Source organism: Adiantum capillus-veneris, chromosome 2 (assembly GCF_014529385.1).
Source record: "Adiantum capillus-veneris isolate H3 chromosome 2, ASM1452938v2, whole genome shotgun sequence".
Taxonomy (NCBI): domain Eukaryota; kingdom Viridiplantae; phylum Streptophyta; class Polypodiopsida; order Polypodiales; family Pteridaceae; genus Adiantum; species Adiantum capillus-veneris.
Window position 1 is genome coordinate 36,145,372 of NC_140932.1, and position 25,096 is coordinate 36,170,467.

The 25,096-nt window shown below is 44.1% G+C and overlaps 1 protein-coding gene across 1 annotated transcript in view; it reads right to left on the reverse strand.

The window, feature by feature from the left end:
* Positions 1-1,854: 1,854 nt before the first annotated feature.
* LOC147462628 (NADP-dependent glyceraldehyde-3-phosphate dehydrogenase-like) overlaps positions 1,855-25,096 on the reverse strand; it is a 61,544-nt gene continuing 38,302 nt past the window's right edge. The window contains exons 3-11 of the mRNA XM_086526862.1: positions 4,136-4,329; positions 3,795-3,923; positions 3,599-3,718; positions 3,384-3,520; positions 3,114-3,269; positions 2,697-2,907; positions 2,457-2,624; positions 2,261-2,377; positions 1,855-2,132 (exon numbers count right to left, since the gene is read on the reverse strand). Coding sequence (XP_086382988.1) covers positions 2,019-2,132; positions 2,261-2,377; positions 2,457-2,624; positions 2,697-2,907; positions 3,114-3,269; positions 3,384-3,520; positions 3,599-3,718; positions 3,795-3,923; positions 4,136-4,329 — 1,346 coding nt within the window. The 3' untranslated portion in view covers positions 1,855-2,018. The remainder of the gene's footprint in view (positions 2,133-2,260; positions 2,378-2,456; positions 2,625-2,696; positions 2,908-3,113; positions 3,270-3,383; positions 3,521-3,598; positions 3,719-3,794; positions 3,924-4,135; positions 4,330-25,096) is intronic.

A 25,096-nucleotide genomic window follows, 5' to 3' on the forward strand; every position in this document is an offset into this window, starting at 1 on the left:
ATGATGTTTTCTACGTGTTTTCGAGTGAGTACAATTTGAATTGGGACTACGCAGTTTGAGCATACTTGGTGCAACATGTCCTTGTTGCAAAGAGAGTTTTTCATGTGCAGGATGAGAATATAAGACCAAGGTTTTCTGCACGTTGTAGTCTTGTATGGGTTGTGCTATATAGCACTTTTGTTTTGTCGAGTTTTTTCTGTACATATGAACTTTTGCATCAAGTGCAATCACCAGCCATGGCTGATAATAATGATGTTTTCTATATGTTGTCCAGTGAGTACAATTTGATATGGGACAACTATGCAGTTTGGGCATACATGTTGCAGCATGTTCTTGTCGCAAGGAGCGTTTTGCATGTGCAGGATTAGAATGTAAGACCAAGTTATATGGGTACAAGTTATGTGGATAATAAAGCGGGTTCTAGCATTCTAGTGCTAGAGTCATTTTGCCTACTGCCAAGCATGCATCTTGGGAGGCTAAAGATGTCCAGCTCATGTATTGATTGTCTTCATGAGCTTTTTCTCTAGTAAGATCATGCAGAAGAAGTTTTTGTATTGACATCCTCAATTGGATTGTCTTGTAATGCTAACACCATTCTTAGGATTCTACGGTACAGTAGTTTTGGCTACAAATTGTAAGACCAATTATAGCTTGTGTATTGGTTTGGAAATGTTTCTATGAAGGCAATGTGGTTTCTATTAGAGTATGTAAAGTGACGATAAAGAGTCTCATGGCATAGATGTTGCAAATATAGGTGTGTTTGATAGCATGTAATCAAAAGATGCATGAAAGCATGTGTGAGCATACATAGTGCAACTATTATCATATGTTTTTATTTTTTCTTTCTTGTTGAGTATCCTACAATCCTGTGTACAACTGTTATCATCTCTATGTTTTCTTGTAAAGCACCTCAAAAGCAAAGACAATTCCTTTGATTTTAGGGGAAAATACATGACAATATCAAGTGTATGTTTTTCTAATGAGGTGAGATATATGCAACCAAGACAATTATGAGCCTCATACCGTAGGCTTGTAGTCATGTTCTAGTACATGTAGAAGCCGTTGAAACCCTTTCTATACAGGTAGTGAACTTGCTCTACTTTGGACTAGAAACAAGGGCATGATGTTGTGAAGCAACTCTCGCTTCTATTGCTTTTTCTGGGTGCACTTGCTGCTTCTCGTTTTCTCTCTTTAAGAGACTGCTTTCTTGCTTTATGTAAAGGTAGGATTTTCCTAGAGCTAGTTTTGTTTTTTAGGAAGCTTTTAGGCCACTGACTTTTAGCCTTAAGAGGCTATGGGGTTACTACATCACATCAATCTTGGGGCGTCCATGAAAAAATGTGTCCCAAGGAGGGCTTAGCACTAGCACTCTCATTTGTGTGACAATATTAACAAAATACATTCATAGCATAAAAGTGGTATTTTAAGACCAAGAATTTTGCATATGGAGCACTCGCGCTCCGAATGGCATTCTCCTATGATTCAAGCTGTTTGATGAAAAGTTGGCAATTGCTTGTCAACTTTGAGTTCATAGGTTCCATGGTGTGACAAATCCTAAGTTTGCAATGACAGACACAATCTCTTAACTATATATAGTAACTCATTAGAAGGAATCTCTGTTGGGTTGGAATTGAAAACATACGCGCATGTGGACATGAGTTCATGGATTTGTGCGTGCATGTGCATGTGCCTATGCATGAGAGAGAGAAAGAGAGAGAGAGAGAGAGGTTGAATTTTGCTCATTTTAATGATGAATGTAGCTGCAATAGTTGAGAACAATGCTTGATGAATCATTCATTAAGACTCAAGAAGAACATTTTCTTTCTCTTTGTGAAACTTCATATATTACTTTTAGTGGTCAAGAGTTGCTTTTTGTAACACATTTTCTTGCTATCCTTGGATTCACGATTTAGGGTGGTTGATCTTGTGTGTTTCACTATATTACGATTGCACAAGACTTAGTGTCTTTCATGGTAAAGCACAACAATATCTCATCCTCATCAAATTTTTGCACCACTTTATCCCATGGTATAAGAAGACACAGGAAGGTTAATGACAGTGCTCTTCACCTTGGTCATCATGTGAATGCTGTTGGTGATCCCTTGAGAACCTATACCACTATCTCTTAGGCCCTGCATGTCTCAAGAACCAGAGCATGAAACCCAAACATGGCAACAATCAACTCACAAGAGGGACCTCTAGAGTGCCCTAAGAAAGAAGCGACTAAGCACACCTTGATAAAGAAAAACTACCGTTTTACCTGAAAAGGGAAGTGATCCGGACCGCGAGCTGGAGCAGAGTTGATTTGTACTGTTCCCGTCTCCATGGCATCACTCACAATGAGAGCTCTATGGATGTTGTTCGTAAACACACATCCCTGAAATGATATATAGCCAGTTATTATCAACATATCTACCCTCAATCAATGAATGGAAATGCCTTTCAAGCTTACAAACCTGTAGCCCATATCTGCTGGAGTTGCAATGTTGTACACCTTCCTCTATGGTTCGGATGCGAATGACAGGTATGATTGGACCGAATGGCTCCTCCCATGTGATGCGCATGTCCGGCCTTACATTATCGATCAGAATAGGCCAGATCAAGTTTCCTTCCCTCCTATATTCCTGCATAGGAACAGCAATCCATCTTAGAAACTACCCTCATCCAGTCCACTTGAAAGACTCCTGAAACCACACCTGCCAGAGCTTTGCACCCTTTTGTCTGGCGTCCATCACCAGGCCCTCAATGAAGTCTGCTGAAGATTCGCTCACAACTGGAGTAATATCTGAATCTACCTCTGGAGGCCCGACGGAGAGCCTGGCCACCTTCACATTGACCTTTTCTACCAATTTATTAGCAATGGTATCCATAGCGAGCACAATTTTCACAGCTGTACACCTTTGACCACTGCAAACAATTTCTTTCTATTTCTGAGAGATGGAAGGTGATGCCTCTTGGACACTCCAGAGTATCAAGAGAAGTGCAACAAGTAGCCTGAAGAACAACATTCTAAGTTCCAAGCTGCAATTTCCCATCATTTTCCAAATTTGGGTGCAGAGCACTCTCGACTCACTCTAATAACAATGTGTATAAAAGAGTGGCCCGTTGAGAACCTGAATGAAAAGCCTCCTTTGATGATGTTTGCGGCTGCCAGGTCAAGGTCTGCATCATCCAAAACAATGCAAGCATCTTTTCCACCCAGCTCCATTTGCAATGGAACCATGCCAGCCCTTTTTGCGATGGCGATACCCGAGTCGCCACCAGTAAAGCTGATTTGCCAAACAGATCAAAAGCATGTAAGCTATATATAATAGATGCAGTTTGATGAATATCTTGTTCTTTGTTTGTGGTTCTTGGTGCATTGATGATCATGATCTTGACACCTGATACAGTTGATGGCTGGATGAGTAGTCAAAGCATCCCCAAGGTCTGCCACCTTAATAGTAATAGCACTAATAAGGCCTTTGGGAAACCCAGCAAGGTGAAAGCATTGAATCATGTGCAGAGCAGCAACGGACCCCTGAAATAACCAACAAAGAGACGAGATCAGAATCTCAAAAATCCTTCCTGGGAAAGGAAAATATTAAACAGACTTCACCTGCATTGGAGGCTTCACTACAACTGCATTCCCTGCAATCAATGCCGGCGCTATTTTTGAAACCGAGAGGTTTACAGGATAGTTAAAAGGTGGAATTGCAAGTACCACTCCCAATGGTATCTGACTTACAAGCAACAAAGGGATTGGTCTTGATAGTGACAAGAAATGACAGCATGGTGGTGAACCATAAACATACCCTGGATGAAAGGCACAACTTGTTCCGCTCATTTCCTGGAAAACTATCCGGAACAAGGCATTTTCCTTCCGATAGAATCCGGATGCCCTCTTCAGCTGTATAGTCTATGAAATCTGCAGACCTAACCACCTTTTCAAGGCAATAAAAGACACTCAAAAAGAGTATTGGATTGATAAACTCAAAATACAGAAAATGGCTGTTGATTATCTTGAAATCACTTCAGTCAAGATTACTTGAACAGCACCCGCATCACGTTGATATGCGCAGTCTACAACCAATCACCCATTTATGTAGTGGACAACCTTATTGAAAAGGAAGGAAGCATCAGCAAGGTGCTCTACCTCTGTCACTGAGTCCTTAGCTGGTTTGGCAACTTCTTTAACTAGACACTCTGCAATGACATCTTTGTTTTGCTTTAATAATGCAGCCGCTTTATGCAGTGCCTCGGCTCGCCTCCATAGAGGAACTCTAGCCCAAGCCCTTTGTGCTTCCCTAGCTGCATCAAACATGTGATCCATCTCTTCTTTCGTACAGACTGCGCACACACCAAACGCACAACAATTTCTCCGAAAATCAGAATGATTCAAATGCAAAACCCTTCCAAGACCTTTTGCAAAGTATGAAGTCTTTGCATATTTGAAGCCCCAATGGAGCATACAAAACTAGGTTCTAACTTGTGAACTTTAAACCTTAAAAAAAATCATCGGCAGGAAGAGAGCCTTGCACTGGTGGCATTGTAAACAAAGGAAACAAAGGTCCCACAAAGGGTGCAGCCAGCTAATATCTCATTTGCACATGTACTTCAAGCAAAGCACTTGGGGAGAAGAACCTCCAATAGGTTCCAGTATGCAGCAATAACTGACTGGCAGCTGAGTAAGATATGAAACACTCACAGCAGCAAGAATTAATATACCTAATATACCTAGATGAATCCAAGATAAGCCAAGATTCACGACGACATCCCCACTAACGTTGTCAGTGCCCAATAGTGAGAGTAGAACTAGGTACCAATTGTTAGAATTATGGCATCTCTCTGGATTCATCTAGTCCGGTATCTCCCAAGGAGAGGTGATAGGGAGTGAGGGCTGTTTTGTGGCTGTGCCTAGCTATTGTGAGGTTGATTTCTCATGTCAGGATTCTCCTAGCCTAGTTTAGTCCTTGGGTTTGTAGCACGGGTACAATGTCACTTGCACTTGACAGGCAGTTACAGTTGGTCTTGGGTTCACACTGGGTGGACTCTCGTCCGGGCAGTAACACGTGGCAGACACAAGGAGTGGTGGTGTAGTAGACATCGTGGCCAGTTCACCGCCACCACAGTTCGGAGATAAGACGTAGCTAGAATGTCAAGGATATTTTGTTAGCCGTTGGATGCTCTTTATGGTTGTATATATGCTTGGTTGGTTCTAGTCTTGAGTCGTGTTCCACTTGCACACTTGCACTCTCCTTGCATAGGCAGAGCCTCAACACCCCCATTGTACGCAAAAGTCCTGGGCTTGGAGCTGAGTGTGCTGCTAGGTTGCATCTGTGTTCATGAGTTAGTCCAGTACTTGTGTTTGAAGTCTACTATTAAGTCATTTGAGTTTGCTATGTTGTTCCATTGCTATATAGTGTTTATTCTGCTGGAATGAGATTTCTTGCACATTGCAATGAGGGGCACCCACAATAGAGAGCATAACATACTTTTTCTGCCACAAAAGCTCTCATTTTTTGCACGCTCGGTGGGATCTCAACTAAAGTCTCACTCCGCTAAGCATACATGGTCGAGAAGCTAGCTAGACTTGTCTAGTCTAGCCTGGTCTGGTCCACCTTCGCCTTCGTCCAACTTGATCTAGCTGGTCTTCGCCTCATCCACCTTGGTCTAGCTGGTCTAGTCTCTAGGCCCGGTCTAGTTGGAATGATCTAGTCGAGTCTAGCTTGATCTAGTCGTTGTTAGGTGCAGCGGAATGAATGTTGTTCTTTCTCAACATGAGTGATCCATATTTGCTCAAGGTTCCTTTTAGTTCTTATGGAAGGGAGAGCCTTCCGTTCTTAATGGAGAGTGCTATGATCACGAACAAAGTGAGTGGACATTGTGCGTGCAAGTGTATGAGACTGAGAGATAGAGAGAAGAGAGATACGACACCAGAGACCTTGTAAAACCCTCCTCCGAAGGCCCCACTCTCGTCGGCGAGAGTGGTCTACTATTCATTGCACAAAGTGGTACAATGTTGATGCATGTGGCTGATGCAAATCTAGGCTATGTCGATGACGACAACCGGGACGGCGATGACGACAATAGGGCTGAAATGGGGATGGATCTAACTGCTGTCCAAAAACGCTATCTGCTGAAAATCTTCTGTGGATGATTGCTGAATTTTGCTTGACGAAAACGCTGGCCTGCTGCTGCGTTTTAATGCTGAAAACGCTACTGTATCTGCTGCAAATTGATGCTGAAGACGCTGCTGTATCTGCTGCGAATTGATGCTGAAAACGCCAAATAACAGAGCCTGCTATCGCTGATGCAAAACGCTAAGTGCAAGGTTGGGGTTCGGCCATGTAACTGCTGAAAACGCCAAGGCCAAGGGGGACTGCTGGCGATGCTGCAAACGCTACGTCTTGGGTGAGGAAAAACGCCAAGAGGTTCTTGGGGGAGTCTTGCTGAGAGAGGGGGGAACCTGTCGCCAATGGCCTGCTGTTCTCCTTGCTCATCTGCCATTTAGTGCTAACCTTGGTTTGCTTATATATTTTCTTACCCAAATTGCCCTACCTACTTTTGTTGGAAAGTCACTTGAATTAACAAGTGAAAAATGTCAAAAATAGGTAAAATAGGCTAAAATCACTAGAAAATTCCCTCGATGGAATCTGATGGATTCTAATGGGAATACTGATGATCATGCTGTGTGCAACCAAAGGATATGCATCTACACTAAGTGATTGGGCATGCACGGTCTACGAATAGACTCACAAAAGTGCTAGATCACTTCTAATCTAGACTGACTGGACTAACTGAACCCTGATCATGCTGAGCTTGTCCACGGACACATAGGGTTGGATGTGTCACGTGACATCCCCTCATTTTCAAAGTGAGGTACTAGTACCGAACTGTATGGCGTCGAGGGAGATCGCCAATAGCATACGGAATCTTGGAAGGGACTCTTCGCCGGCCCAATCTGATGTGTGGGTCGTGCGGTACTTGAACTTGATAAAGTTCTGCAACGCTTGCTTCTTTGGGCCGCGCCGAAAGCAACACAAAGTCTTCTGTGGCTCCTTCAATGCTTCAACTTCATCTAGAGTCATGCTTCTTCCTTCTTCAAGAATCTCCATGATTGAAAATTCCTGAATCCATTTCCAACACAAAACCATGAACATACCCATTCCATGTAAAGTGAGTGGAAAAAATCTTGTCTTCCTCAAAGACTGTGCATGTAATGTAGATGAACAAAGAGACGGAGTGCCAAACCGTTCACCACACACACGCAAACAATGAGATCGAATCTTTCTCTTTTGATCTAGAGCAATCAACTCTGGCAATTCACAACGGAAATGCTCATGCTTAGTGCTCATACTTTTATGTGCTCTTTCAGGTATTGTGTCATGCCAAGGAAGAGACATGAAATGTGACTTCCTTGAATGCATACTTTTCAGCTTTTCATGAACAATCCGCATACATTCGTGCTCATTCATGAGTGAAACGTGCTCAACGTACAATATGTCATGCCTAGTAAAAGGGATCACATAAGGACGTTGACTAAAATACAAGAAACGATCACGAATGAAACACTCAAACAATGCGTGCTATCAATCATGCGAACACATAATACTTCTTGTGAGGGTTCTTTGGACCTAGGCTCGAGAGTCAAGATCGATCCTTCGTGATTGATCGAATCTGTAATGAGGTTAGCTTCGCTAGAAAAAGCATCAACTAACACATCATCCTCCTGAACAATCACATCTTCATGCAACTCATCATGCATGTGAGGAATCACATCTTGATCATGCTTGTCTTTATCATCCAAATCATCATGCTGATCATTGTCAATCAAATCATCATGCTGCTCACAATCATGCAAATCCTGTGTGTTATGCTTTGGAGAAAAAGAGACTGAGAGAGTCTCCTTTGCATGAATCCGTTCAATCTTGTCCTGCATATTAGCAATGAGAGATGGAGAATGAACAATGTCCTCTCCATGAATGACAATGGGAGAATAACTTTTGGCATTGAGAGTGAAAGTGTTAGCCTCCCAGTCAATGAGAGAGTTAGCATCACGAAACCATCGAATGCCCAAAATCATATCACATCCTGAGAGAGGAGACACAACAAATCTTCTAGTGAAGGCAACTTGTTGAATTGCAAACAACATGTCAAGGCACTCCTCCATGATGAGAGCGTCCATACCGGGAACAAAGCCAGAGACCTCAATAGGAGATCTCTGGCTAGCTTCTAGCCGGGCTCTCTCAACAAGAGAGGGACTGATCACATCATGCATACTATCTGGGTCAAACAATATGACAAACGCTGCCCCGTCATATGACCATAACATTTAATGAGAGAATCCTCAATGGGAGGGTCATGAGAAACTTGGGGCACACTCATGTTATCAGTAATTGCATGGACAGAGGAAGTGGGTTCTATGGATTCTTTAGACCCATTCGATTCCAGCTTAGGACATGTTCTTTTTATGTGACCCTTAATGTGACAATGAAAACAACGACCTTCCTTAGAATAAGTGCTCTGCTCTTCCGACATGATGTATCCTCCTACAATTCCTTGTGCTACCTTTTCATCTGGAGTAAGCTTAGGTTTAGCAATTGTGTTAGCCTTACCCTTAGATTCATTGGAAGAATTCTTTTCTGAGAGACTGTTGGAAGATTGGTTAGAAGAGTTACCATTCTTACCGTTCTGAGGGTTCTGAGAAGTCTGCGAGGTACTTGTGGACGTCTTGTTCTCCTTAGGCTTTCCCTTGTTGTGCTTCATCTCCTGTGCGAGAGCAATCGCTACCGCCTTGTTGAGATCGATTGGATCGAGCACCTCGACATCGTACTTGATATACTCGTCCAATCCATAAAGGAATGCCTCTTTGCGTTCATCATCCGACTTGCGTAATTGGGTACCTAGCTGCAAAACACGATTAAAAAAAGATATAACCGGCATACCATTTTGCTTGAGAGCGCGCCAATCGTCCTTCAATCATGCGAGGTACTGAGATGGCATAAACCGCGCCTTGAGCTTGTCTTGGAAATCAGCCCAATTGAAGGAAAGGGGCGTGAGTTCGTCGGCTTCCTCTAGGTGCGCGGCTAGCTATGCCTCTTGCTATGCGTGGTACCAATTGATGGCATCACCGGCAAGGTACATAGCTGCCGTCAAAACTTTGTTATTCCCTGTCTTCTTAGTTGTCGCAAAATAAGCATTAAATTGATGCAACCAAGAATGAATAACCATAGCATCCATCTTACCATCATACTTACTGAAAGTCAACTTCTCTGTGACTAGGTTGTTGGAATCTGCATCGTGGCTTGCGCCACTTGAGGAACTCCCACGATCTTTGGCTGGTTCGGATTTCGAGGCAAGTACTTGTCGAATCAATTCTTGAGTGCGTAGTTCTCGTTGAGCCTCACGCTCGATCTCCAAAGCCGTGCTTCGTGCTGCCCCTTCTCCTTTCTTTGTTCTTTTCGTGCGTCACGCTTGCGTTCTAAAGCAATGCGATTTGCTTCTTGTTGTGCGGCAATTCTTTCGTTTCTTTTGTCGCGCTCGCGGTCCTTAGCAATGCGATTTGCTTCTTGTTGTGCGGCAATTCTTTCGTGTCTTTCGTCGCGCTCGCGGTCCGTAGCTTCTTGTTGTTCTGCTTTGCTTGCTAGTTGTGCCAACGCAACTCGATTCGTTTCTTGCTGTTGTGCCATCATGTCCAACATCGACTTGACCATCGCCTCCATAGAAGTTGGTACAACTCGTGGCGTAGATGGCGAAGGGGGAGGGTCGGAAGCATCTCTTGGTGGGGAGAACTCTTCGTCGCCTCTCTCATGCTCATCACCTGTATGCAAAGTATCCATTCCGCTTCGGGTGACGAGCATGCACTATGATCTTTGGTTCTTAAGTTCACGAGGAACTTGGGTTCTTGAGGGTCTCGGGTTCTTGGGTTCTTGAGGTTCTTGAGATTCTTGAGGTTTTCTTTTTCTTGCAAACCGCGTTTGAGAAGGACCTTCTCTTCACCCGAGTTCTACTCCTTTCCGTGGGCGCACCCCTTGGCCGCCTTGCGCTCACACCAAGGTTACTTTTTTCCACCTCACGTCGATTGGCCAGCCGCTAAGTGCACGGTCCGCTCTCAATGAGTGAAAAGAGACACAAGGGGAGGCTTGACAAGCCCTTCTTTCCTGGGATTCCTGTCACTCTTCAAAAACACGATTAGGAATCGACATGCCCAAGCGAACTTGGGTTCGTGCGACCGCAACAAGCAAAAAAAAATTCTTGTGATTCTTATGGTTCTTTCCTAGAGTGATACAGAACACTGCCAAAGCTCTGATACCAATGTTAGGTGCGGCGGAATGAATGTTGTTCTTTCTCAAGATGAGTGATCCATATTTGCTCAAGGTTCCTTTTAGTTCTTATGGAAGGGAGAGCCTTCCGTTCTTAATGGAGAGTGCTATGATCACGAACAAAGTGAGTGGACATTGTGCGTGCAAGTGTATGAGACTGAGAGATAGAGAGAAGAGAGATACGACACCAGAGACGTAAAACCCTCCTCCGAAGGCCCCACTCTCGTTGGCGAGAGTGGTCTACTATTGATTGTACAAAGTGGTACAATGTTGATGCATGTGGCTGATGCAAATCTAGGCTATGTCGATGACGACAACCGGGACGGCGATGACGACAATAGGGCTGAAATGGGGATGGATCTAAGTGCTGTCCAAAAACACTATCTGCTGAAAATCTTCTGTGGATGATTGCTGAATTTTTCCTGACGGAAACGCTGGCCTGCTGCTGCGTTTTAATGCTGAAAACGCTGCTGTATCTGCTGCAAATTTGATGCTGAAAACGCTGTTGTAAAATTGATGCTGAAAACGCTGTTGTATCTGCTGCGAATCGATGCTGAAAACACCAGATAACAGAGCCTGCTATTGCTGATGCAAAACGCTAAGTGTAAGGTTGGGGTTCGGCCATGTAACTACTGAAAACGCCAAGGCCAAGGGGGTCTGCTGGCGATGCTGCAAACGCTACGTCTTGGGTGAGGAAAAACGCCAAGAGGTTCTTGGGGGAGTCTTGCTGAGAGAGGGGGGAACCTGTCGCCAATGGCCTGCTGTTCTCCTTGCTCATCTGCCATTTAGTGCTAACTTTGGTTTGCTTATATATTTTCTTATCCAAATTGCCCTACCTACTTTTGTTGGAAAGTCACTTAAATTAACAAGTGAAAAATGTCAAAAATAGGTAAAATACGCTAAAAATCACTGGAAAATTCCCTTGATGGAATCTGATGGATTCTGATGGGAATACTGATGATCATGTTGTGTGCAACCAAAGGATATGCATCTACACTAAGTGACTAGGCATGCACGGTCTACAAATAGACTCACAAAAGTGCCAGATCACTTCTAATCTAGACTGACTGGACTGACTGAACCTTGATCATGCTGTAGCTTGTCCAAGGACACATAGGGTTGGATGTCTCACGTGACAATCGCGTTTGTTCTAGTGGGTCTAGACCATCCAGCAAGTCCTGCCAGAGCTTGGGTGGGTTTGTTGCTAGTGCATGACACGTAAAAGGCAATCTAAAGATCGACAAAGCCCACTACACGGTCCTCTGCAATACTACCACAGGAAGTGTCACCCTTTCTTACTGAGTAGAAGTCCTCCATCCCCGCTTCCATTACCCTCTTCCTCAACCAGATCCTCACCACCCATGTCCCCTCCCTCAATATACTTTCCACCAATTGTGTTACAACAGGCTCCTGAGCAGGCAACAATGGAAGAGCCGCCAAGCATACTGGCCAAGGTGAAAATAAAGTTTCCGAATTTCAAGGGACTCTCCACAGAGGATACACACGACTACTCTACGAAATTTGTATCTCTCTATGGAGTTCGTGGCCTCAACAGAGACGATGCCTACCTAGTGCTCTTTCCGTCAACTTTGGATGGCTTGGCAGACAAAATGGTACAATTAGTTTGTAGAGAATCACTTTACAACTTGGGTAACACTAAGGAGACATTTCAGTGAAGCTTTCAGACATAGTCACAAGGGACGCAGGGACGAGGAACGGGGGACGAGGGACAAGGCTCAAATGAATTTTTAATGTAAAAATGAGGGCGGGACGGCAAGTGGGGACGGGAAGCCCGTAAAAGGGCGTCCCCTGTGACTATGCTTTCAGACCACGTGACTCTCAAGAGAAGTTAGTTTTTGGATGAGTTGGCAAACTTAGTACTCTAACCAGATGATACTTTTGCAAAACTCATGACAAGAACAAAAGTCTTTGGTTGCTAAGCTTCCCCAGAAACAGGAGAATGCATGGTCAAGAAGTGGATGGAGAAAGCTCTCCCCAAGACATCTCAACACAAGCTACGAGAGACTCTCCGACTTGAAGCATCTCTAAAGGACTTTGTCGTCGACGCTACCAGGATAGAAGGAGCAAGGAGGCTATTCAAAGACCCCCCTCAAGTAGAGACCGCCTCAGTTCTCATTGAAAGTGCCTATTACCCCTTGATTTCTATACGCAGGGAACTGAAATCACAATGAGCTCCTTAATGGGAGAGGTCCTTCTCTCTTTGAGAGGAGAAGTCCCCACATCAAGAAGCTTTAGACCAAATCAAGAGAGAGCTGAAGAGCTCCAGACTCAGCAGGAGTTTAAGCCTATGGTCTAGTGTAGCTCATGTCGCTCTCTAGGGCATCCTCCATAAAAATTAGCACCATCCCTCAGCCGTCACCTTCTGCCCATGCGATAGTTGCTCAAGACAAGTTGCAATCGGTGGAGGAGCCCGCTGGTGTCCTCACTCGAGCCCTCAGCCTCAATCTTCTAGCAGGTCCCATCCCCAATGAACACCTCTCTTAGTAGTTGCTCTCTGATATTGATGGGGCTGTCTTAGAAGAAGTTGCTAACCTACAACATAGAGAAGGCACTGATCCAAAGAGAAAGCCTACAACGGAAACTATCCTAAAGAATACCTTGCGGCAAGTGTTGCTCTATGACATGTTTCGGCTAGATGCGGGTTTTCGAGGTGACACCCTTACAGTTATTTAGTCGCTTTACCCCGGAGTAGGTCCTAGTGGCGGGCACCTCCCAGTGTAGTCATCGGAGTCCTATATGATCTCCTACCCCGCAGCTCCCCTCATTGATTACAAAAGCCCTCGTCTCATTGTGCCCATCCTGGGACAACAATTATCAGGTGTGAGAGTGGATGGTGGATTTGGCATCAACTTGATGCATGAGTTCACTATGTTGACATTAGGTCTGCAACCTACCCGACCCGCCCCCTTCACAATTACTTTGGTCGACCAAAGGACAATCTACCATTTGGGCATAGTGGACAAGGTGCCTCTGCAGGTACAAGAATTCACATATAGCTTGGATTTTGCCCATTCGATTTGAAGGGGAGATGGATCCTGTGGTGCATCATAGTTCCTTGTCCATGGAGTCCAACCCCGAACTAGAATAGTCTACCCCACCTAACGGGCCAGAGGAAGACTTGCTTGAGTGGCTGGAAGCTACCACGTCTATGCCTTGTTATGTGGTTTCTATTCAATCCTTGCATGAGGATACACCATCTTCCAATGTTCCTACAGTAGCTGACCCCAATGTGCCACCTAGCCCAATGGCAGGTGTTGAGGTCGTAGAGGCTGATAACTCAACTGCTCCTTCAATGGAAGCCTTTGGACTTGGTGAGGAGTTCACCCAACCCTCAACCTCCTCTGTGTTTGACTCTCCGACCAAGGCAAAGCTCTCTTTTGTATCTGATGAACTACCCTTCGACGAGTTTCCACAAGGATAATTAGGAGAAGGATATGTTGATTTCAATATTGATCAAAAACTAGCTCATGATGTCTCGAAGGTCCAAGAAGCGGTGATGTCTTCATCTTCTGAGAAAACCTCACCAGTGCCCCCTCTTGACCCTGTGAAGGAAGTCAACCTCGGTGACCTTGACAACCCTCAGTCCATTCTTTTAGCCGCTTGATTGTGAGATCACCCTGCGCTGCTTGACTGGGTAGTTTCTTTTATGCACTCTTTCAAGGACCTATTTTCCTAGTCTTACTAAGATTTGAAAGGGATTCCACTAGAGCTAAGAGTCCACACTATCCTTGCAGTCGAGGGGTTTAAGCGAGTCAGAGGCTGTGCTTACAAGCTCAAGTCCGAGTATGCAAAAGCTGTCAAATTAGAGCTATCATTGTGTGAAACCGGCCCGTACGGCGGTAGACTTTAGCTTTCACCCGAATCTTCTCTTGAAAAACTTCACTTGAACTTTACGACACAGAGACACTTCGCAAATAAACCTATGACTGGAATTAACACTTCAAACAAACCATGGCTTGGCAGCTAGAGTGCTACCAAGTAGACATTGACACCCTGTAGGCCCAAAGACTGGTGCCCCTTTCGGTATTTCTTTATTCTTATAAAACTTGAGATAAAACCTCCAAATTCCTACGAGCTGTCCCGCTTTTACTGGGCTGAAAATGTCCTACTCTAGCCCGATTCCGACAACATAACCGCAGTAGGAGGCTTCACAAATAAAATCCCCATGCAAAAGGTGACTTTCCTGGCGCATACGAGCACTTTCCCAAACCTAGCAAGAATCTGCAGCACGCTGAATTCTCTGTTTTCTGCCCCGAAAATGCACCAGATCACCTATACAATGATCCCCTAGCTTCCTCAAAGCTCTTGGGGGTATTAGGGATCAATTAGGGTCGAAACCCTGAACTTGAAAAAATATACAGCAGGTTGTATTTTACTGTTTGGGCTTCGTTTCGCGGGCCGGTCGCATCCGTAGCAAGCACTCATATTACTGCACCTGTAGGGCTATTTGCCCTTTAAATTGGAAGAGATTTCTCGCGTGAAATCTCTCCGAGTTCACCTATACCTGCGGGGGATTAGCAGTTAGCTAATCCAGTACCTAGACAAGAGACTCTTTCCTCGGCATACACGCATGAACCCACACAACTGTACATACAGACGGAAAGCCCTTGAGCAGAGCATTACAATTCTGTATTCAAAGGGGGAGAGAGGTGCACGAGAGCGGAATCATCGCGCTACATAAGACAAGGGAGAAGGCAAGCTTTCCATTCAAGTTGTGATCACCTGCCCCCACTACTCACACACGCTTAACCTCCACTCTCAAATCGGGCACCCCCTCTTCATGCACACTTGGAAAATCAACCTAGAGCCGCCAAGTGTCCACTTTGCCTCTTTTGAGTTACTTTCCTAGTACCCACCGACTTATAAAGTATAGAGAGGGGCCTAAATGACTTTGAACTGAGCCTAGACACTCTTTTACTGCTCGGATTTCGCTATCAACTCGCTCGACCATCTCGTGGCGACCTGCCCTTCCCGACTGCGGGTGGAACTCTCGGTTGTCGGCGTTTCACATTGGCCACACAATGTTCAGCCATTTGTGACTTCAAAAAGAGGGTCCCAAAAATTACATAAAAATCAAGGGAAAGAAACCAACAACTAAGGTTAGTGGTTGCCACAGCCTCATGACATTGTACCCATGGAGCACTCCAAGTGGCTGTCACCCATGGTCATAGCTCCCAAGAGGCAATCCAATAAAATCTCTGTCTGCGTTGACTACCGCGCTATGAACAAGGTGACAGACAATCCTTGATAGCTTTCCAATCCCTTTCACCGAATGAGGTCTAGGAGATGTGGTTGGGCACATACTCTACAATTTCATGGATGGCTTCAGTGTCTACAATCAAGTGGGCATTCATCATGCTAACCAGCTCAAGACTACTTTTGTGACTCCATGGGGTATTTTCATTTACACAAGAATGTTATTTGGGCTGAAAAACGCTCCACCTTCTTTCAATCATATAGTCTAAATCATCTTTTGTCCTCTGCTCACTGATCATTTTCGAATCTTCATGGATGATTTTAAAAAATTCTCTGACGCTCAATGTTCCACCCCAGTGGAGAATTTGAAGGAGCATCTAGCTCGGCTCTCTGTAGTCTTCCTCAAGTGCACGGAGGTGCACCTTAAGCTCAGTACTCACAAATTCCACTTTTTTGTCACCAAAGGTATGCTTTTGAGTCATGTGGTGTTTGCTAAAGGTTTAGCTCCTGACCTTGACAAGATAGTGGCCATTCTGAGGCTGCCTTCCCCAATCAATCCCCAAGGGGTTCAAAGCTTTGTAGGCCACGAGGGTTAGTATTGCACGTTCATTCGTATGTATGCCGATGTTGCCCAACCCGTGACACACCTGACCAATGCTACTAATCCCTTTCAGTGGTCCCAGGTTGAGGCCAAAGCTTTTGCTTACCTAAAAAGCGTCCGACTAAGGCACCTATTTTAGTTGCCCCAGATTGGTCTCTTTGTATATATTGATGCTAGTCAGACTCTTGTGGGTGTTGTTCTAACTCAACCTAGCAAAACATTCAACCTTGCATCACCCCAATCACTATACAAGTCGCTTGCTCACCAAAGCAGAGCACAACTACAACACAACAAGGAGGGAAGGTTTGGCTATTGTTTATGCACTGCAAAAATTCCATCACTATTTATTGGGTGTACAATTCACAATTATTACTGATCATCATGCTCTGTGTTATCTATTGAATAAGCCACAAGTTGCAGGCCAAGTTTGGCAGTGGCTAATTCTTTTTAAAAGTTTGATTTCGAGGTAGTTCTTCGCCCCGGGAAGCATCACGTCATGGCCAACCACCTCTCTTGAGTACAAACAGGTGAAGAAGCTACAAGTATTGAAGATGACTTCCCAAATAGGACTCTCTTCAAAGTGGACACGACCCCCAAATGGTATGGCAATGTGTTGCATTTGCTATCCACTAGCTTATACCCAGAGAACGCCTCTCCCTTGTAGAAAAGAAGCTATTGCTCTGATTCAAGGTCAGCTCTACCAGTCTGGACCAAATGGTGTGTTGCGTAGATCTCTCTCCTTGTAAAGTAGAGCATAGTTTAGAAGATGCCACCGTCCTTTACAGGTTTCAATGGCATGGTTGCCCTTTGAACAATGGGGTTTAGACTTCTTTCTCCAGCGATCGAAAGTATTTTCTAGTCGCTACAGATTATGCCACAAAGTTGGCGGAGTAGCTGACCACCATCAACTGCACAAGTAACACTATGGCAAAGTTCTTGTATGAGAATATATTTTGTAGGTTTGGGTGCCCCCTTGAGATCACCAGATTGAGGCAGTCACTTTGTCAACGAGCTAATCTCGACACTGCTAACGAGGTAGTCAAAACATCAAGCGATGAAATGCGAGCGGCAAGAAAAGGCGAGCAAAAAATGAGAATAGTGCTAATCTTTGCCCCTTCTGCACTTTCATGATCTCAAGGTGCAAGTAACTATGTCTCAAGTATGTGTTTTTTGATAATGAAAATCACAAAGTCTAGGCATACATTGGTTCTAGGTTGACCAAACTCATGGCAAAGAGGGGGATCATGGGGTGGGGGAGGGAGGGCAAGGAATGTACATGTGCACAAAAGTTTTTCTTCACAATGAAGCCTATAAGGTTCATGCACAAATGGAAACCTTGGAACATGAGATAGAGGGCGGGGGGGGACACATTACCTTAAGGAATTTCATAAATTTAAGCCACGTGAAAAGGATAATAAGTACTTTGACAATAGAAATGTTAAACAGATTAATTGTTTTTGTCAAGTATCCCTCTTTCTATAGAGTAGTGTTATGCTTAGCAAAGTTGTTTATGTTGAAACGCTCATCTTTAATGATCAAAACTAGTGTTAAATAGACTCAATTATGAGATACAAGATAAGGAAATTCCACCAATTAAAAAATTTTCTAAATTGAAAATGGTTATGAATTTAGTGTCCAAAGGTGTAGGCGTACCCCTCAACAAACAAAATCATGAAAGGCTTCTGATTTCACTTCATAGAATGTATTGAAAGATTCAAACAAATTATTATTTTCAAGTGAAATCCGTGAAGGTCCTTCAAACTTAGAAGCAGCAATAAGATTACTTAAATAGTTTCAATTTTTTACTCTTTAAGTCAAGGGTGAGACTTGATTCTCAATGGTAAAGGTTTCAAAAAGGTGCGTGTTGACATGCGGCATTTAGGAATCATGTTTCAAAAAGAGTGTGTTGACATGTACCTCTTTGGTGTGGGGGCATTTAGGAATGAGTTTCATTTCATTTAACTAAAGGAGTTCAAAACTTCAAGGGTTATGTTAGTCTCTCTTGAATGTCCCTTAGAGTTAATGATTGTTATCTTATATGCTTAGGAGTTTTATTCTTATTGTACGAATTTTAAAGATCTCAAAATTTTGGTTTAGAGGAATTTGATGGTTTGTAAAAGAAATACGCAAGAGCGAGTTCACAAATAAAATTGGAAAATTGTGTTTGTTATGGTTATGTGTATGTGTGTTCCTTTAAGGATGGAGGTGTTGGTTTAAAATGGGCAAGGAATACTTCTAGTTGGAGGAAAGAAACAAAGCTTTAGAAATTCACTAATGTGCATGTGTGTGCGTGCGCGTGCATGCACACACACAAATGCATGCATATGGGGAGGGAGGGAGGGAGGGGGCAAAAGAGGGATGACCAAGCAACGTCCCACTTTTTGACTTTATGAGACTCTCTATATTTCCCAATAAGAGAGTCGTACTTCTCTTCGGTTCATTTTTACTAGTGGGATATGTTTTCTTTTGTTCTAAACTGGGTCTTCATTTTTATGCATGTGACCTTCTATTTTAAGTTATAGCAATGGAGTGCACTCAATGTTGGTGCAATAATAGACAATATTTAGTTGTGGCTTAATGTGTAGTTGAACAATGTACTTTTTGAAGTGCCTTTTTCCATACTTGCTCTCTTTATAGCTCATTATTTTTCTTTGCTCGCTTTTTCTTGCTTGGAATTTGGTAGCCCTCACTACTGACCAACTACAAGATCTTCCATCGCAAGGCTTGCTCATACTACCCCATAACAAATGGGCAAGCGGAGAGCACTAACAAGGTTCTAATTGCACTCCTCGGAAAAGCATTTCATTTGCATCTAACTTCATGGGTTCAAGCGATCCTCGGCACCCTTTGGGCGTATCCCACTTCTTTCACAGCAACGACCAACCACATACCCTTTGAACTAGCTTTTGACTTAGTAACCACTAGTAAAACGGCGACTCCTTCGGCGGCGGCATGGCCCCTCTTACCTTCAAACCCCTTGCTCTTACTTAGCATCTCTGTCACGTGCACATGGCTCTGAGTGCCACGTGGACATACTTCATCGAATTCCAGAGCCAATTTTCCCCTTCTTCCTAGATAGGGATGTCTAGAATCCTAGGAGGATTAGTACCGGCAATTTTGTGAGCCTGTTCGCAGGACCTGTATGTCCGAACAAATCCATTAGATTAGGTATTCCAATTTGGAAGCCTCTTGCATAAATGGTTTGCATGCTCGTCATGCCAGATGCCCACCGTAGTGTAATAACATCTGTCAAAACGCGTTTTCAAACCATTTATGCAAGAGGGTTCCAAACTGGAAAACCTACTCTAATGGATTTGTCCGGACATGCAGATCCTGCGAACAGGCTCACAAAATTGCCGGTACTAATCCTCCTAGGATTCTAGACATCCCTATCTAGGAAGAAGGGGAAAACTGGCTCTAGAAATCGATGAAGTATGTCCACGTGGCACACAGAGCCATGTGCACGACATCCCCTCCTGCTTAAGGTGAGGTACGGTTATCGATCTGCATGGCCTCCTTGTATGAGGCTAGCAAATCCGGGTAATCGATGAAGAATTCCTCGTCCACCGACGCCGCTTCATGGGTCGCTCGATCCTTGAATTTGAGGAAATATTGCTTCGCATCTTTCTTATTGCCAAACTGAAATTGAAACATTCGAAAACACTTCGACTTGGTGACTTTGACTGGAACAATGATCTCCGGTGGTTCTGCTTTTGGATTGCTCCTTGGAAGTCCAACCTTGTGGCGGCAACTCGATAGGTCCACTTTGGAAACTCGTTGTGCCTCTTGTGGACGTTCCAAAGGAACGGCCACGTGAGGTCTCGTCTTCTGGAATTTGACCATCCTTGATTTGAGTGTCCTGAAATCCACACAAAATTGAAATGAGTTTGATTTCTTACGAACAAAGAGAAATGGTAAACCAAAAGAGCGTACCTTGGGAAGGCGAAGCCTCCTAAATGAGAAATCACCTGGTTTTGGCTTCTCTTTATCCAATGGAGAAAAATTGTTACCTACATGTTCCTCGTCATGCAATTTGTCGGAGACAATGTCCATAGGTCGATGGGGAGGGTGTGTAGGGGAATGATGATCCTGGGAAAACACCGGATTGACCTTAACAAAACCCAAGTTCCTTGATGTGGGGTAGACATAGATGACCGTTGCTTGGGCTCCTCGACGTAGTTCTCTCTTTGCATGGATATGAGAGATGAGAGGGAGAGAGGGAATACCGCTCTCGCCTCGAATGAGGACGGGCTGCGACACATTGTCTTTGATGAAAAACGTGAGCTTCTCCCAATCGATAATGGGTTTGAACATGCGAAACCACTTAATACCCAAAATGATATCACATCCTGCAAGTTTAGAGACTACAAAACGACTAGTGAATTTGGTTTGTTGAATGATCAACTTGACATCATCACATTCTTGAAAAATCGAAGCGTCCATGCCTTCAGAGAACCCCTGTACCGAGAGGGTGGGGATGGGAGAAGTCTGAAAACGTGCACATTTCACAAGAGATTCACTTATGACATCTTGAGAACTTCCAAAATCAAACAACACAACGACCTTTTGACCATTAACATGTCCATAACATTTTATGAGTTCATCATCGTCAAACATCTCCTCCTGCTTAGCTTCTTGCTCTACCACACTCATAGCATTCACTTGAGCGGTAGCACATGGCTCTGTGTGCCACGTGGACATACTTCATCGACTTCCAGAGCCAGTTTTCCCCTTCTTCCTAGATAGGGATGTCTAGAATCCTAGGAGGATTAGTACCGGCAATTTTGTGAGCCTGTTCGTAGGACCTGCATGTCCGGACAAATCTATTAATTTAGGTTTTCCAGTTTGGAACCCTCTTGCATAAATGGTTTGTATACGCGTTTTGACAGATGTTATTACACTACGGTGGGCATCTGGCATGACGAGCATGTAGTTTTAGGTTAGAGGAATCCGACGTGCTAGACTACGCGTCGATCGGATTCCTAGGTGGGCAGATGCGCGACAATCTCACCAAGTTTGGACCAATTTTTTTTAAATCATTTTATGATTTATTTGTTGGGAAAACTGGCGGACACTTGCCCTACCTAAGGCCTAATAATTACTTAAGGACTATTCTTTCCCTATAAAGGCACCCAAGGAGCTAGCGCTATTCTCATTCTCTCAAGGATTGCAATTCAGCCAGCGTTTTTGAAGAGGAGCAACCAATGTTTTCAGAATTCAGCCCTTGGTGTTTTCAGCCCTGCACAACAGCCAACGTTTTCAGTTTTCAGCACATCGCCGTCGCGGTGCGGGTGAGATCTAACCTTCACGGTTGCGGTCCGGTACTTCGGCAGCCCATCGAGCCTCCTCTCGGCCATTCCCTCGCCGGCATCGAGTGCTCACATTGCTGCCCATCATCGCCGTCATCGAAATCTGCGTTTTCAGCCCTGCTCTACGCCAAAGATCTGCTGCGTTTTTTGTCGCAGATCTACGTTTTTGCAGGCATCATTCGCCCCTTTATTCCTCTCACATCGGGAGCGCAAATCAGCCCCAAATCTACCCTTGGTGGCCATCCACAATCCCACATCGAGAAGGATCCAAAGGTGCATCAAATCAGCCCCGGAGGTGCCTCTTCCCGAGGAGTTACCGCGGTGATTTGTCGTCATCAAGTCATTAGAGTCTGCATTGAGGTATTACATTGTGTATACATTCCATTTACGCAATCTAAAGCAAATACCACATCGGTAACGGTGTGGGGGCCCTTGAGAGGGTTGGTTGGGACCCCATCAGGTGTCTCTCTCTTCTTCTCTCTCTTTCTCTCTCCCTCTACACATCTCTATTGTATTCTCTCAACCCCTCTCTTCAAGGGAACATAAAAGGAACATTCATTGAAGTACAAAACATTCACTAACACAAGGAAAGAAGGAAAGGATTTTGTGGAAGTGTAAAACTAGATCTTCACCATTTTAATTCCGCTGCACCTGGCAATCTCTCTCTTTCTCTCTCTCTCTCTCTCTCTCTCTCTCTCTCTCTCTCTCTCTCTCTCTCTCTCTCTCTACATTGTTCCTCAGTCAGCCCCTCAGTTGCACGAAGCCTACGGCTTTGCTTCGTTGCCAAAGGCTGCTCACTAGTATTCGGGGAAAATGTGTCTTACAATTGCGTCGCTTTGAAATTTGAAAATGCTTTCTGAGAGGAAGAGGAAAAGGAAAAATCCTGCTTAGATTTTGAGAAAAGTAGTGTTAAAAAAGTAAAATTTCGCTCTATTTTTCAATACTTCCTCTTGGAAAATCCATAAAAAGGAGTCATGAATGGTTGTAAAAATGCTTTTGAGAAAAAAGTATAAAGATGATAAAATTTTGTTCTATTTTCCAATACTTCCTCTTGGAAAATCCATAAAAAGGACTCGTGTTTGGTTGTGAAAATGATTTGCCCCGAACACTGCTTCTCACTCGTCAACACCTTGTCTTTTGCCTCCTCCCTTCATATCCCCTTTCTATGCTACCCGGTGATCAGTCCTACACATGTCCATGCTTCTGCCTCCTCTTCTTTCTACGTTGCTCAATGCCCAGCCCTACGCATGTCTGTGCATCTGCCTCCTCTTCTTTCTATGTTGCCCAATGCCCAACCTTGTGCCTGTTTGTATTACTCCATGATCGAGGCTTTGAACCCCTCTACGTTTTGCTGCATGATTAAACCCTTGTGTATCCACGTACTTGTCGTACTTATTCCCACCCCCCTCCCTCTCTCTCTCTCTCTCTCTCTCTCTCTCTCTCTCTCTCTCTCACACACACACACACACACACACACATGTTGAGCCCTTGGCGGGAGGGCCCTCTAACTCCTCTTTCTCTTTCTTTTCTCCATCCCTCCTGTACTCTCTCTCTCTCTCTCTCTCTCTCTCTCTCTCTCTCTCTCTCTCTCTCTCTCTCTCTCTCTCTCTCTCTCTCTCTCTCTCTCTCTCTCTTTTCTTGTTCTTTGTATCATCCTCTTCACTTATGTGCAGTGTTCGAGAAAAGTGTGCCTCAGCGTAGCCTTGAGCCGGTTGGAAAATCAAATCAGCGGCGGATTGTGGAGAGGGTGATAAGGAAAAAATCCGATTGGAAAATTTAACAAAATAGAGTTAAATTTGTAAAAAATGCCAATTATTTTGGAGAATTTTCTCTTTGAATCTTAGAGGGAATTTTCTATGTTTCTGAAATAGATTTTTTTCGAGCACTCCTTCTGTGTGAGCGTCGGCTCCCTCCTAATGAGCACTACCCACAGTTGCCCCGAGCAGCCGGGGCAGTGTTCGGGAAAAATGTGCCTCAGCTTAATATCGTGCTGTTTTCAATTTTAAAACCGTTAGTTGAGTGCAAGGGGAAAAGGAGAAAGTCCGCCCCAAAATAGAGAAAAATAGTGTAAAACCCCAAAAAATTAACCTAATTTTCTACAATGGTGAGGCTTCCGGCAGTGCTCACACATGCCAACACTATCTACATAAGCCCTATATTTAGAGAGAGAGAGAGAGAGAGAGAGAGAGAGAGAGAGAGAGAGAGAGAGAGAGAGCTCATTTGCTATCGTCCATATCCCACAATGAGTGTATTCCAAAAGACAAATTTTGCATAGCAAGCTCCTCGAGCACTTTTTGTGCTTTATGAAGTGCACCACATTTAGCATATATGTCGACTGAGGCAATGCCAAGCATGACATTTTCCTTCAACAATGCAGGACTACCAGCATCATCTTTTGCCCATATCAAAAGGTGCTAGTGTACATCATTTCATTTGGAGAGATGCCCTCACTTTGCATTTGCTTAAAATAGCCCAAAGCTTCCTGACCCTGCGGTTGGACATATCTTGCCATCAATGCACTCTTGCGAGGCCTCATCGCAACAAAAAACAGCCCAGAGATTCCTGTCTCTCTCTCTCTCCCCCCCCCCCCCCCCCCGACATCTCGGACAGGATGCTCCTCAAGCACTTTTTGTGCTTAATGAAGTGCACCACATCTGGCATACATGTCCAGCAAGGCAGAGCCAAGCACAACGTTTTCTTTCACAACCCCTTGACTAACCATATCATCACGATTTGCAATTGGAGAGATGCTCTCTCTTTGCAAATGCTAAAAACAGCCCAGAGCTTCCTGATCATGCATGTCGACCAAGGCAATGCCAAGCACACCGTTTTCTTTCAATCACCCTGGCGAACCATATCATTGTGAATTCCTTTGCCCATATCCATATCTTGCGTAATTCCAAATGCCTTCAAGGTGCAAGTGTACGTGATTGCTCAGGGTCGCTGAGGGGAGAAATAAGAGAGAGAGCAAGGAGACATTAAGGAAGCAATCACATTGAAAGGGGCTCCCATTTCCTATTATGGTGGCCATGGTGCTCAGCTCCCCTTATAATTTTAGGCTCCTACACTACAATATTTGGACTGTGCCTCTTGTTGGTTATCATGCATCGAGGTGATCTTGCTCGTCTCCTGCATGTTGGTCGATAGACAATGCATTTATTTCCCTTTCCATGTTCGACAGATTGAGACCAATAAGATAAGAAGACCCACATGGGCTTATATACTGCATTCTGCCATGGAGTGTGCACCCAATAAATCTGATCCATCAGTATCAAAAAGCATCGAAGAATGCCCATGTACACCACCTTCACCAGAGTGGTATTCAGATGTGCAATCCAGGAGACGACGTACCAGATAGAAAGCCTATCGAGGAGAAGTGCTTTTCAAAAGGACAGGTCACAGCACACTATGTGGAAATTCCCAAAATATCCCTCAAATTTCAAAAAATCCCAAAATATCCTTTTATCTAATTTGGTCGGATTGTTCAAGATTTTCTAATATTTATTCCTTTTTGACAACTGAGATCCGTCTTTGAGTGCTTAGCAGGGAAATTCCCTCGCAAAAAAAGACAATTATGTCTAAAAATATGGAGTGATTCATCTCCAAAGCCTACATAACCAACTCAAATTCTAGTTTTAGCATCTTGTGTTGATAGACAACCACTC